Below are 14,052 nucleotides of genomic sequence, written 5' to 3'. Positions count from 1 at the left end.
GCATGTGCCTGGTATATGTCCATGCAGGTGGGCATGTCATAGGCATCTTGCATAGGCCCTTCATGGTATCAGTCTCTCGCTACTATCTTGAGTAGACACTATGCGGCTGTAAGTCATTACCAAGCAACTCCCCAGTACCTTGACTGTCCTTTACCTCAGCCGGGGCGATTTAGTATCCTAATGCCACTCGTAGCTAAAGTTACTGGAATTATGTAGCAGAGGTGGGCCAAATTATGTGGGAGGGTTGACTAAATTATGCAGAAAGAAAAGGCAAATTACCTGGTGTAATGTGGCACAATTTTTTATAGTGTTGTTCTATTCTGTGTATTTTACACACAGTATAACTGCCTGTTTCAGTGTACACAGGGCAACACTGTTACTCCATTAGAACCACTGTAACAACCAAAGACAGTAATTAACAACTGAATGATGACCAGTCCACCTCTGCGAAGGGCCTTCCACTGCACTGGAGCACTTCTCTCACGTTTTTATTAACTATTGATCTGCTTGAGCTAGAGACAGATTTTTATGTTTGCTATAATCTATAGGGTATGCAGCAGATAATGGATTATGCGGCAAATGCAGCAAATTCACAGTTATGTGGAAAAGACAGCAGCTACAGGATTGGATAATTCCAGTAGCCTTGCTCTTAGCCAATTTGGAGACAAGAGCCAGGTTAAAGTAATGGTCAGATGTAAGTATGAGATTCAAGTAATGGTCAGGTCCAAGTAATAGTGAAGCCTAGGTAATGGTGAAGAAGGAACAGTAATTAAAGTTGTAGGGGTTACAGTATTGGGAGCACTGTCCTTCAGACTTCAGGCTTAAAACTACATAAACACAACCCCCTGCTGAGTCCGAACTTCTAAAGAAATCGCACATCTGGGTTCAGGTGGAGGGCGCAAGGAAGGGTGACGCAAAAAAGCTATTATGTAAGGAATCCCTGAATCTGATAACAGGATAGTAGATAGGCCCCACCAGGCTTATGCATTTAACTCACTGAGTATTTGCTTTTGATGCCGTCTCTGCGCCGCCTCCAGCTTTGCCCTTGCTTACGAAGTGCTATCCTTTTGGGTAGTCTGCCTTAATATCAAACTTTCAAATGTCCTCTTAAATATTGTGGCCAAAATACCGAGTACCGCAATATTGTGATGAAAATACTTGTACAATAGATAGGTAAAGATTTACTATTTATAACTGAAAATATATGTACCTTGACAATATTTTGGTAGGCAATTTTAGGTCAAAATATTGTCAAAGGATCTTATTTTTCTCTCACCATATTTTGACATATAGCCTTAATTTACAGTTTCGGTCTCACCACTGCTAACTGAGACTATTCTGACATTACAACCCTACATGTGAAAAACATGTCACAGCCTCTCAGGCCCATCAGCCCACGTCCTTACCATCTGCCTCCGAGATGCACACCCAGGAGCGGCCTCCAGCTTTATCCTCACACCATTGACACTGTTGCTGTCCACTTTCCAGGAAATGGCTCCGCCTTCTCAACAGGGGGCTTAAACCACCTCAACTAAAAGAATTTAAAACAACAACCGCCTCTTCCCTTATAATTCCACAACAAGTTTGTGATACAAAGTGTGAAGGATGCCGTCTGGGCTGTGATGTTGGCTTCCAATCTGTGAGTGGCACTGGGGCACATGTGCCTGCCAACATCTAGGATGGTTTTTGTCATGTATTAAAATGAAGGAAAAGCTAACCTGTTGGCCAACAGAGAGTCAAAGTACAAGGGGGCAGATTTACTACTTCTGGCGCATCTCTGCTAATCGACAGGGATTCGCGAGAACCACTGATGCGCCGCATTTATAATGCGGCGCACCGTGGCGCACAGATGGGCAGATATGTGTTGCATCCTCCGTCGGATAGGTGGCGCATTGCTGGAGTTGCGTCGCAAGCGCGCCGCAGCTCCAGCAAGGCTCGGGGTGCCTTATCCCTAACATGCTGCGTCAATCCTTATGCCTGCTTCAAGCAGGTGCAGGGTTTTGACGCAGCATGACCTTAAAAGTGACTGAGTGAAATCTTGTCGATTTCACTCAGCCACTTTTCGGGGGCGTTCCTGCGCCTGAACGCCCCCCCCGCGCCAGAAAGCCTACATGTGGCGCAAGGCTTTTCAACATGACGCATCTCCCAGATGCGTCACATTGTAAATACCCCGCAGCATGGCGCTGGCTTTGCGCCACCTCTGCGTCACAAAAGTGACGCAACAGCGGCGTAAAAGAGGCGTAAGGGGCTTGTAAATCTGCCCTTAGGTTTCTGCTTTCCTTGTCATCACATTACTTAGAATGATACCCTCTGCGGTGTTAAATAATGTAGTGGCACTTCAAATATTTTGTAACTTTAATGTTTATGTCGTGAAAAGGAAGGGATGTCAAACACTGCACATTACTCTGTACTCGATCTGCCACTTAGAAAATCGCAAAGCCGATGATGTTGTTGTAATTTGATTGTGTTTGATGTTTGGTTTTAAGTATATAGCAATTGCTGTTTAGTGCTGTTGGCTAAGGTCTAAGCGCTTGAATCAGTCCTAGGGACATATACAACATTAGGCACTATTTACATTATATGAGCTACAGAAATATCTTTGAAATGTGATCTCATTACAGTCTAACGGCGGCAAGACAGCAGGGCGGCCAATGCATTGGCTACTTATATAGGTGAAGCCCAAAGGTCGTAGTAGGGGCACTGACTCCGCCTTTCACCTTTCTTAGAACAGAGAATTGAGTAACAGTGAGTTAAGAAATAATAACAGCTTGCATGAAAGCGTAGGAGGCCAATACATTGTATGTTTTGCTCTTTACAAACAGTCTTCTCTGGCGAGGGCATTCTTTTCTCCCAAACTAGACACAGTTGATAAATAGGGCAGAAGATGTGTGAAGGGGCATTCCTGGGGTCTCCATTCATGAATCCTCAAGCCATTGTTCTGCACTGATCACTCACTGTAGAAAAGAAAGCCCTCAGCGAGCAGAAGGACACTGGAGCAAACTAGTGCCCCCTACAGGTGGCAGAGTTATGTGGTCTGGCGCTCTGTTGAAATACGTCGTAAAACGTCCTTGTTGCGACCCTGGCGTCTGCCTGAAGCTTGCCACGTTTGTCTTTCAGCACTGCACTTTGACTATGGAAACAGAGACGGCGGATGGCTGCATAAATAGTGAGTACTTCTGTGCGCCCTGCTGGAAAAACGCTTGTGCTTTCCTCTGTCCGGGCACTGCGCCCTCTTTGGGCCGCAGAAGGCAGCGCAGTCTGTGCTTACTCTCTTGTCCTCCCTCCCTCCCTAACCTCATCCCTTACCTCCCCTTTCTTCTTTCTCTTCCCTCCCCTTCCATTTCCTTCACTTTCCCTCCCCTGCACATCTCTCTCTTTCTTTCTTTCTTTCTTTCTTTCGTTCTTTCTTTCGTTCTTTCTTTCTTTCTTTCTTCCTTTCTTTCTTTCTTTCGTTCTTTCTTTCTTTCTTTCTTTCTTTCTTTCTTTCTTTCTTTCTTTCTTTCATTCTTTCTTTCTTTCTTTCTTTCTTTCTTTCCCTCTTTCTTTCTTTCTTTCTTTCATTCTTTCTTTCTTTCTTTCTTTCTTTCTTTCTTTCTTTCTTTCTTTCTTTCTTTCTTTCTCTCTTTCTTTCTTTCTTTCTTTCATTCTTTCTTTCTTTCTTTCTTTCTTTCTTTCTTTCTTTCTTTCTTTCTTCCTTTCTCCTCCTCTGGGCCACATAGGGATCAGTAAAAAGTGTTGCCAATATTTGGAACTTTTGAGTAGTCCTCCCTGGAGTGAGAGAGGCTGGTGATTGCCACTGCCTAATTGCTGAACGTTGTCTTGAAGCCAGTTTAACAGCGCTGATAGTTTCTTGGTGTTCAAGCTAGGGGGCAGTGGGTGGGTGTAGGCAGTGACAAGTATCTGGAGGAGATGGAATGTCACCGCGGGTAGGGATGATGGAGGCTGAATGCCTCAATCCGAGATCTTATGCCTTCCTCTGCCCCCAGAATGCCCTTAGTGCCCCCAGTTGGATAGCATGGCAACAGGCTGCAGAGCTACACGCGTGGCAGCTAATGCTGTAGTGACTGGGTGAACCAATTAAGGGTTGTACTAGCCCTGAGTTTCATGTCCTGGGACATTCTTTATTTGACATTCTCTATGTCAAACTATGTTATGCTGTGCTGTTTTATGCACTCCCTTGATGTGCTACACTATACTGTTTTATGGTGTGGTGTGACATGCTAGGCTATGAGATCCTACTTAAGTTTATTTGGAATTGCAATCCAATGTGTTATGCTGTTATTTTGTATTATGTTTTTTCCTGTAGGGTGTCTATAGTGTTGAACAGGTGTTTAGACAGAATGTCAGTAAAATAGATATTATGGGGCAAACTATTGTGTCAGGAGTATAGAGGAGAAACATATTGTGGCTGTAAGTTTCTATAGGTAAGCAAAGATTTACTATATATAAGTCCACATATGCACCTTGACGATATATGTATCTTCATGGTAAGTAGATGTGGAGTTCAGTGTAGTAATTCTATACTTACGTATTTGCACTTACCTTCCCAATATTTTGGTCCTTGATATTTTTGGCGCAATATTCTGTCCACATAATATCTTTGTTTCCGATATTCTATCAGAGATCTGTTGAAGACTGCCCTTCTGTGGGCCTTTCAGTGCAGCGGCCTAGCATGAATGTGGGCTTGGTGGGCTAGTGTGTCTGCATCTGGCCAGAGGTTTCTGGTTGTGGTTGAACGATCATGGCTCCATTTCTTGCCATTCATGTTTGTGAGAATAGAACACTGTTAGTGCTTCTTTTTGTATGTGTGTGGACGCTTTTTATTCTGTTTGTGGACTCTGGTAGTTATGTGAGTGGGATTGTGTGCCTGTCTTACTTAGCTGCAGCACACTCGTGTGGTTTGGGTTCATTACTTTGCGTTGAAGTGGGAGCTGCTGTTTGCCGCTTCATCTGTACGATTGTGCGTCTCTGTGTTTAAGCAATGCTTGTTTCTCCTATTTAATGTGGTGCTTGGTCGGTTTCCATGAAAGTGCCTTTTGTTACTTGGTAAAGCATGTGCATGTGTCTGGTTGTTTCAGGGGGTGCGTATATTTTGCAGTTGTGCTTGTGTATTTGCTGCTGTATACGTGCTGACTTATGCAGACTAGGTGTGCTTGTTTATGTAGAGCACTTGTCTAGGTGATTGTGACAGTATATGCAGATCTTTAGCTGTGTAACGTGTATGTGCTTGGATGGAGTTTGTGTGTTTAAGGTTATATGAAATGTGTCGTAACTTTTGTGTCTGTATGTCTGCTGTTGTGTATGAAGTTTGGTGCACGAAGTGTGCGTCTGCCCTGCCATGCATGCTGTGTCCGTCTTTCCCGTAGCAGGGTAGCATTGAGCCTGTAGGCATTTGTAAAGCGCCAAGAGGCGTGGTCTGGGCCGCATCAAAGCGCCCTTTCCTGCGCACACAGCGCTGCACGAGCGGCGCCGGCTCACTCTCCCCCGGCTGCAGCTGACCCCGCAGGCAGCCGCAGGTTCTTGTTTCTGCCCGAGTGGGCCTGGCTTTGAAGCTTTGATCTCCGCCTTGAGCATCAGCTGTGTGTGGGGCAGTAACTAAAGTCCATCTTTTTGTTCCATGAAAGCAGGAGACTCCGAGCTTCTGCCCGAAAGGGATCCCTCCAACATGGCCATTGACCTCACGTCCAGCACGCCCAATGGGCACCACGCATCGCCAGGTCACATGACGAACAGTAAGTCTTTCATTACTTTTTCCTTTCATTGTAAAGCTTCTCCCCTGCGATCCCCCGGTGTCATCCTCATGTCTGAGAAGGCACGGCCACCGATGTGGGCTTGGCAGACGCACGCAGAGGAGGCAGCTGCCAGCAACGCGCTGCCAGACGGCGCAGGTACCTGGGCTGCCAGACTGCTCTGGGCTTCCTCAGCCATGAACGTGCTGCCGCCGCTCGCTTACCCCCGGCTGGCCTTTGGGGGCTGGTGCCTCCCCGCGCCAGGTAGGCTACGCAGGGATGCGCCGGGCTGCGGACACAAGGGAATCACCCTTCCTCCAGTAGCAAGGAGTCTTTTTATTGTATGGTCCACATTGTTACCCGACTGATAGTGCTGCAGAGCTAACTTTTTGCCAGAATAGCTGTCCACTCCTTGGCTGTTGGAAGTGTGATTAGAGTACGGTACTACGGAAAACTTCTGTACTGTATATACAATGCCATGGATGTTTAATGTATCTTCTTTCTTCTTTTCTTTCTTTCTTCCTTTCTTTCTTTCTTTCTTTCTTTCTTTCTTTCTTTCTTTCTTTCTCGTTCTTTCTTTTTTCTTTCATCTTTCTTTCCTCTCCATTTTAGTTTATATTTCTCTTTTCTTTTCTTTCCCCTTGCTTTCATTTCTTTATACCTTCTATACTTTGTCAAGTTTTTACCTCTCACCCTCTCGTTAATTTCCTATGCTTCTTGATTTTCTTTTGTATTTTATTGCTTTTTTTCTACACTTTTTCTTGGACTGTATCTTATTTTCTGTACTTTTTCTCACTGTTCTCCTCTACACTTTCCTTTCTGTTTGTGATTCCTCTTCTCATCGGTTTTTTGTTTCTGTCTTTTTGTCTCTCTCGTTCTCTCTTCATATTTTCTTTTCCCACTTACTTTTTTGCTATCTAACTTTTAAGTTTTCTAAGTTACTTTCTTCTTCTTTTTCTTCCTCCCTTTATTTCATTTTCATACTGTTCCTTTGCGACTTTTCTCTCACGATTGTGTTATCTTTGCTTTTTGTGTTTTTTGTTTCACACATTTGTCAATTAATCACTTTTGCCTTCATTTTCGTACCCTCTTGCTTTATCTGTAGTTTATGCTCTTTCTTTTTCATACATTTTAGTTGTTTTGTAGATTTAATTATGTGTTGTGTCTTTATGAATTTTATTACGTGTATATTATGCCTGAGTTTTTATGCTCTCTTTCAATTTTTCAGCATACCATTTCTGAATTTATAATTATTACTGCATTATCTATCTATCTATCTATCTATCTATCTATCTATCTATCTATCTATCTATCTATCTATCTATCTATCTATCTATCTATCTATCTATCTATCTATCTATCTATCTATCTATCTATCTATCTATCTATCTACTTCCCATCAGTCTACTCGTATTTTTGTCCCTGATCTTCAAACCTTCATTCTGTCTGAGGTATTCAGAATGTTTTAAAGGCAGAAACCCTTGCTATGCTTGGTAAGGGCTGCACTCATGCAACAGGTGCGTAGGGAGTGAAAGTAAAAAGCTGCCTCCTTTTATGGTAGGTTTGCACTGCCTTGGGAGCTCTGAATATGGTGGGGATCAAATCAATACTCTGTATTGAAACGTGTGTGGGCCACAAGAGTGCCTACCCATGCTCATGACCTAGAGAATTTCTTTGTTAGCACATCTTAAAAAACTTGACAAAAGGCCAAAGTTTTCCTGTTCTTTTTGAAGAGATGTTCATGAAATATTTCAAAGAATTATTAGTTTACCAAGCAAGCCTCATCTTTAACAGAGGTACGGCTAACAGGTAGGAGGGCTGAAATGTTTCTTTGGAAAATGGAAGAAATTAAGCATATATTCAGAATATTTTTTAAATAAATTACCCCATAAAGTGTTTAAAATGGAGGGATGGAGTTTCCATAGAAACAACAAATTCCGCCAGGAGTGCGTGTCTCACAGGCCATGGCTGCTCATTGTGTCAGGGGTGTTTTGGAAATAAACCAGGGTTACTACTTGTGCGCGGCCTGGTGACTGCACTTTGGACTGAATCGCCTCTGGTCGCCAGGGTACATTTGAAGTACAGATCTGCTCTTGGGGATGAGAAAACAGTCAAGACTTCGTTCTCATTCATTCTATGTACTCATTCGAGACTGACAGTCAGATAGACCACCCACGACCCAGGTGCAGTAGCAGCTTGTAGAATATAGGACAGAATCAAATGCATGAAACAAGTACACAGAGCAATATGGTTCAATGGGCGGAGAAAGGGCATTTATGGACCATTAATATACTCTGTAACATCTGTTATTTGTAGCCCTGAGAAAGGGCAGAAGTGCACTATTTAGTCCTACATAAAAAACGAGCTTCACCAAAACCAAAGGTGGAATGATGTACCCGTAAACAAATAGAACATTAAGTCTTTGGGTCCATTAGAAACATTTCTGCTTTATTCAAATCCAGTATTCAAAGTTGTAAAATCCAAAGGTTAAAAACTTCCAGCAAACGCGTTTCAGTCAAGCCCTCTTGACCTTCTTCAGGGCTTGTGCTTATATCTCATTAAGCATCTATTTCGATTTGTTTTTAATCCGTCAATTTTCCATGTTTTTCCACTTTATTTTCTAACAGACTCCAGTGGTAATTACTAATTCGATATGGGGATATTTATTCCCCTTGTCCAATACCTAAATCCGTATTGTGTAGTGGAAACCCACGTCTGGTCGTTGTCCTAAAAAAACAAGCCATTGGAAGTAAAATCCATGTAAAAGCCAGGACATGACTTTGTGCCTGTCTAGGAGTTTGGATACACGTTTCGGACACTTTGTTATTATTAGGAGCGACCCTCTAAACAGTTCTATAATTGGGGGTTACACACCTAATGCTGCGATCTGTGTAATATCTGCAGGTCGAAGGTCAAACATCAGCATACCATTACATTATTCAATGGCTGATGCAAGCAGCTATTTTGTTTAGAGGCAGATCATTGCATTTTGAGTTCTATACAGCACTTTGGAGATAAGTGCAAAATAAAAAAGAAAACACTTTCTACAAAAATTAACTACTGTATTCTTATGTAAGATATACACTTTTTAAAGTCGAGCATTGCCAGCCTTTTGCCTTCAGACTGTATGAAAGAACTCAAACAATATGCACCCTATGCACTGTGTCTGCCCATTCCTTGATACTGTAGCAAAGTAGCGGCACTGGCATCAGAAAACCCGAGCCCTACTGAAATGATGCAATCGGTGTTGGTTAGAGGAACTCTAGGTTCTGGTGAATCCACTGGTGAGTCCATGGGCTGCTCGGAGCACTTTGTAGCTGCAGCCAGAACACCTGCCACGGTTTGGAGCAGCAGGGGTTACATTTCTACAAAACCAAGTCACACATACATACTTAGGTATATGCATAAAGCATGCATGCTTAGAATAAATATAATACCCTCATACATACATTTATATATGCATGTATACACACAGTCAGGAACAATACATACTAATCTCTGTCTGTATTCAGCCCTGTTTGTTCCTACCTCATAGTTTTACCTTAGTATGTTGTATATTTTCATCTGCTTTGTCTGTTTGTAGACGTCTTAATTAACCATACAATAAAATTGAGTACTACTACGAATCTCTGGCCATCAGAAGAAAGTGGGCAGAGCCTGAGAGGGACAGGAGATGATGCCGCAAATGGTGTTGAGCATAATATACTTTCTTTCCCCCCTTCTCGAGGATTTCATATTGTCTTTTTTTAGGCATACACATACTCACCGACTGTCATTGCAACTAACAAGTGGTGAAGACGGCAGCTGGAATTTTAGCTTTTCGTTTCATTATAAAACCTCTTGCGAGAGGGAGACAGGCCGGAAATATTAGGGGAACGAGGGGATATGATGTGATCTGTGATAAAGAATGGGGAGACTGGAAAGATAGATCAGAGAGAAAAGAATGAGAGGAGAACTGACGGCCAGAAGCTCCACTATGGCGAAGCAAGAAACGGAGGGTGTGAAATGTAAGGCAGACAGAGACAGGAATGGAAGAAAAAGAAAGCGAGAGAGAAAGCTGCGCTGAAAGGCAGAGATGAGGAGATAGAAAAATGTTACAAGTTCAGCCTCAGTAGGTTCAACTCTGTGCATGTGCTAAGGTGGGCTTCTAAAATCTCTCACCTCTAGTGATTTTCGTCTAATCAGAGTGGCTCGGATTGGCAGCACGACTGGTGGTAGTGACTAGTGAGTGACTCATAACCAACCAGCTAGTCAGGCTCAGTCAGACCCTTCTCTGGCAGCAGTATTATATCACTCGGGCAGTTCACTTCTCCACTGTCACTGAAAGGTGGCAGTGCACCTTGTGCATGATACAAAGTGAAAGACCGCGTATGTTGCTTTTCTTTCATTTTTAATTGTATTTGACCCCATCTGTACCTATTTTTCACATAGTAGGGTTCTGCACAGGGAGGATTGTTAACCCATTGCCACTCTGTGATGTGTGGAAAGGGTGGGATCTCTGCTCGTGACTGATGTATACCTCATACAGGGATGTTGCCTGTAAAGCCTGAGGCTAGATTTTCTTATTGCTACTGGCCCACACAGCATATTCAAACAATTCTATGACTCTGAACGACTGTAGGAAGAAGAACCCTGTGGTATTAAAGTGACATGCGCAGCATGCTGATGAAACAACCTAGGTTCCAGATCCTTGTTTGGAGCTACGGAAAGTCAGGCTAGCCAGGGATCATATCTCATAGCAAAAGTGTGTCAAAATATATTTTTTAAAAAGCGCTTGAAAATTGGGTAGAGCAGCGCCCCCAATGTCCGAACGTACAAGCCACCACTGTGGCAGGTGTACATATATGTGTGCTCAAAGATCCTACTTGAAAAGTTCTCGATTTCTTCTGAAGGTCTGGCTTTCCTTACTGTTTCTCAAGTTCTCTGTTTATCTGACTTGCCCTGTGCTCTTCATCTCCAGACCTCCTTTCACACTAACTATCCTCTTGCGTGACATTTCTACACTTTTGGTCTCTTCCTTTCCATTTTTCAAGGGGGCTCCTCCATTATCAGTAATAGCTCTCAGGAATTGGTCTTCTCTCTGTGCCTTGATGAGAACATCTCTCAGCACTCGGGATGATGCCTTTTTAGCACACTGGATGAGGCATCCTCTCAGCGCTAGGGAGGAGGTCTGCTCTCAGTGGTATAAAGGAGGTCTCTTCTCAGCAAAAATTAGGAGGCTCACTTTCAGGATAGGTTGTGGGCATGAGCAGGTCTTCCAGTCTGCTGATATACAGGAGTTCCACGCTAATAAGCGTGTCACCAGGCAAAATACACGAGGAGTCCTGATTTATACCCTCAGTGTCAAGTCAAATAATCTTTATTCGGTTATTAAAATAACAACCATAAAAGTATCACACTAAACATATATTAACTAATGTTTACATAAAGAAGTTAAAAACAGCTCAGAGCAGGAAAGTTACAAAAAGTTACAAATAATCACAAAAAGTCACAGGCAGAATATACTCCCAAAATATTAAAAGGACATGATCTGGAAATATAAAAAGGATTAGTGTTTTTCTGGTAATATGTCTATTACCAGCGCTGTTATCCTTCCATATTTTTCCTAAATTTGAGTGCTAGTTTCTAAAAAACTGCATACAAATAAGGTACAATCACAACTTAACATCTGAATATAATAAAGTGCTGGTCTAAATTGTGGGAAGTTCAGTTTTTTCAGACAGGGTTTTAAGTATAGCCTCCGTGGTATAGCATAAAAAGGACAAAAAAATTAAAAGTGTGCCAGGTCTTACGGAGACTTTTCGTCGCAGCCGCAAGTCGGCAACACTTGACCACGGTAGGATCCCTTGGGCACGGCCAAAAGTAAGTGGAATAGATCCAGCCGGAACCTTGTCAACAGGAAACGGTCGTAACTTGACATCGGCCATGACAAATACGGTTCCATGAGCTGAGTTGTTTTTAATAGCACATGTTTTCGTACACTTCCTTTCTTTATTTCACCTGCCTCCCTGGCTAAATACCTGGAAACGATAAACGCCTTCTTCACATAAATAACATCCGATTTCGTAATGGATTCTGGAGTTAGGAAGAGTTCTGGACGCCCTAATTAATTGAAGCAGTTGCTTAAATACTGTATCCATGGAACTTTAAGCCTATTTTCCCATGTTAACGCTTCCCTCAATATGAGCTGGGTAAGAGGTACATCATTATTTAACCAGCAGTTTAGCCAACATAATAAAGGGTTTACTGCTATTTTATCACATAAAAATGGCATACCCAGCTCTTCGTGTAAGGAGAAATTTGCTGTTCCTCTAGGGACCCTCAGTATCTGTTTAAGAAAATTATTTTCTACTATCTCCAGGGCTCCTAATGAGGTATATCCCCATATCTCACTGCCATAGCATGCAATAGCGACACTCTTAGCCTGGTAAAGTTGGAGCAATGCAGCCACTGGGCTATTGCCCATTTTTCTTGCAAAATCGAATATTGCTGCGTTTGCCCGAGTTACCTCTCCCTTTTTTTTCTGTACTGCGGGACCCCAGTTCAGTTGATAGTCGAACAGGACTCTGAGGTAGGAGAATGTTTTTGTTACAGGGATTGTTACCCCATTAACATTTGGGCAGTTTGGCTTTTTGTTACCTTGGCCAACCTTCATTACGAAAGATTTGGAGTTATTTATACTAAAATCTCGAGATTTCATGAAAATAAAAAAGGAATTTAACAATGTTTGAAGACCAATAGCAGTCCTGGACAAGAGGACTGCGTCATCTGCATAAAGCAGAACCGACAGTCCCTTTCGGCCAATGTAAGGGTAATCTGCTCCTGTACTTAAAAGGTGCTCTTCCAAATCATTTATGTATAAATTAAAAAGGAGCGGGGCTAAAATGCACCCTTGCCGGACGCCCCGATACACTCCAAAGTCTCTTGTCACTTCTAAGTCTTGTGTGTACCGGACGTTTGCTCTTGTATCAGAATGCATATCTGCTAACAAGTTTATTAGGTTTTCCTCTACGCCCATTTTCCCCATGGCGTCCCAGAGCTTTCTACGGCTTACGTAGTCGAAAGCCGATGATAGATCCATGAACGCCATGTGAATTGTGCCTTGACGAGCCATGGTGTACTTCCCTATTATTAGGTACAAATTCAGACACTGGGTAATGGTAGAGTGACCGGGCCTAAAACCATATTGAATTGGGGAAATTACTTTATTTTCACCTGCCCATGCAACTAGTCTATTTAAAATTACTCCCCCCACTACTTTGACAACAGAGTTAATTAATGATATTGGTCTTTAGCAGAGGGGGCTATTACGGTCTCCTTTCTTGAACACGGGTACGATGGTGGAAACCCCCCACGACTTTGGGCAACCAGAAACCACGGCCGCATTGAGTACGGCGGTGAGGACTGGCGCCCATAGCGATATGCAAGATTTAAAAAGGTCAGGTGGGAGGCCATCCGGCCCTGGGGCCTTGTTACTTGTTAGCCCTTCAATTCCCTTTTCAACCTCATTTATTGAGAAGAGCAAGGAATTCTCCTTAGGTTTCACCGGAATATATTCTGCCTGAAACTCATTGCTTTTAAAAATAGAGGTAAAATGGTTAACCCACTCCTCCTCTGGGATGTTTGTGCCCACAGTAGAATTACTTGGATAATCAAACAGGGGTTTATTTATAGTTTCCCAAAACTTGGCACTATTTCTCAAAGTTTCGGGATCTAAAAGGGACTCCCAAACACTTTTCTTTACCTCTCTCTTTCGGATAGCAAGGGACTTTTTATACCTGGCTCGCGTAACCTTAATATGGTCCGGATCTCTAGGTTTGGTTTTCAGTGCCATCTTAAGATCTCGACTGGCCTTAGAGCAAGAGTTATCAAACCATTTTGGGTTACTACTGACATTCCCTTTAGCTGGTACCATTAACATCGACCCTACAGTTAAAGCAACACCCTCAAAGGCTGCCAAAATTTGTTGCGATGATGATACAGGTGATATACATAATGAGAGTTCAGAACTGCACAGGTTATTAATAGAGGTATACAGATTTTCACGGTTCACCATTGTCCATTTTAAGCGACGTTTTCCATTTATACACTTTATGGACCCACGATCCAGACGTGGCTTTCGCTGTTCAAAGATTCCCCCACCCATTTTGATACATTTAGGGTTGTGATCACTATAATTGCTCATTTGGATGTAGAAGTCCAGAACAGTGTTAGCAAGGTCAGCAGACAATAGGATGTGATCTATGTATGATCCTTTTGCTTGGCCTTTGAACGTAGGAACGGGAAAAAGAGTTTGGTCCGCCACCGTAGTCATCGCTGTGAT

General features: G+C 42.8%; 1 protein-coding gene across 11 annotated transcripts in view; it reads left to right on the top strand.

Moving 5' to 3' along the window:
• Window positions 1-14,052, top strand: part of IKZF2 (IKAROS family zinc finger 2) — a 184,563-nt gene that overhangs the window by 19,317 nt on the left and 151,194 nt on the right. For 7 of the 11 annotated variants that reach the window (XM_086955572.1, XM_086955570.1, XM_086955574.1 and 4 more), the window contains exons 2-3: window positions 3,118-3,166; window positions 5,625-5,732. In XM_086955572.1, coding sequence (XP_086811698.1) covers window positions 3,133-3,166; window positions 5,625-5,732 — 142 coding nt within the window. In that variant the 5' untranslated portion in view covers window positions 3,118-3,132. Of the gene's footprint in view, window positions 1-3,117; window positions 3,167-5,624; window positions 5,733-5,800; window positions 5,994-14,052 lie in introns of those variants that run through there. The other 4 variants (XM_086955573.1, XM_086955567.1, XM_086955566.1 and 1 more) reach the window with 2 other exon arrangements.

This window comes from Lissotriton vulgaris, chromosome 2_1, assembly GCF_964263255.1.
Source record: "Lissotriton vulgaris chromosome 2_1, aLisVul1.2, whole genome shotgun sequence".
NCBI lineage: Eukaryota > Metazoa > Chordata > Amphibia > Caudata > Salamandridae > Lissotriton > Lissotriton vulgaris.
This window is presented reverse-complemented; position numbering and strand designations above follow the sequence as displayed.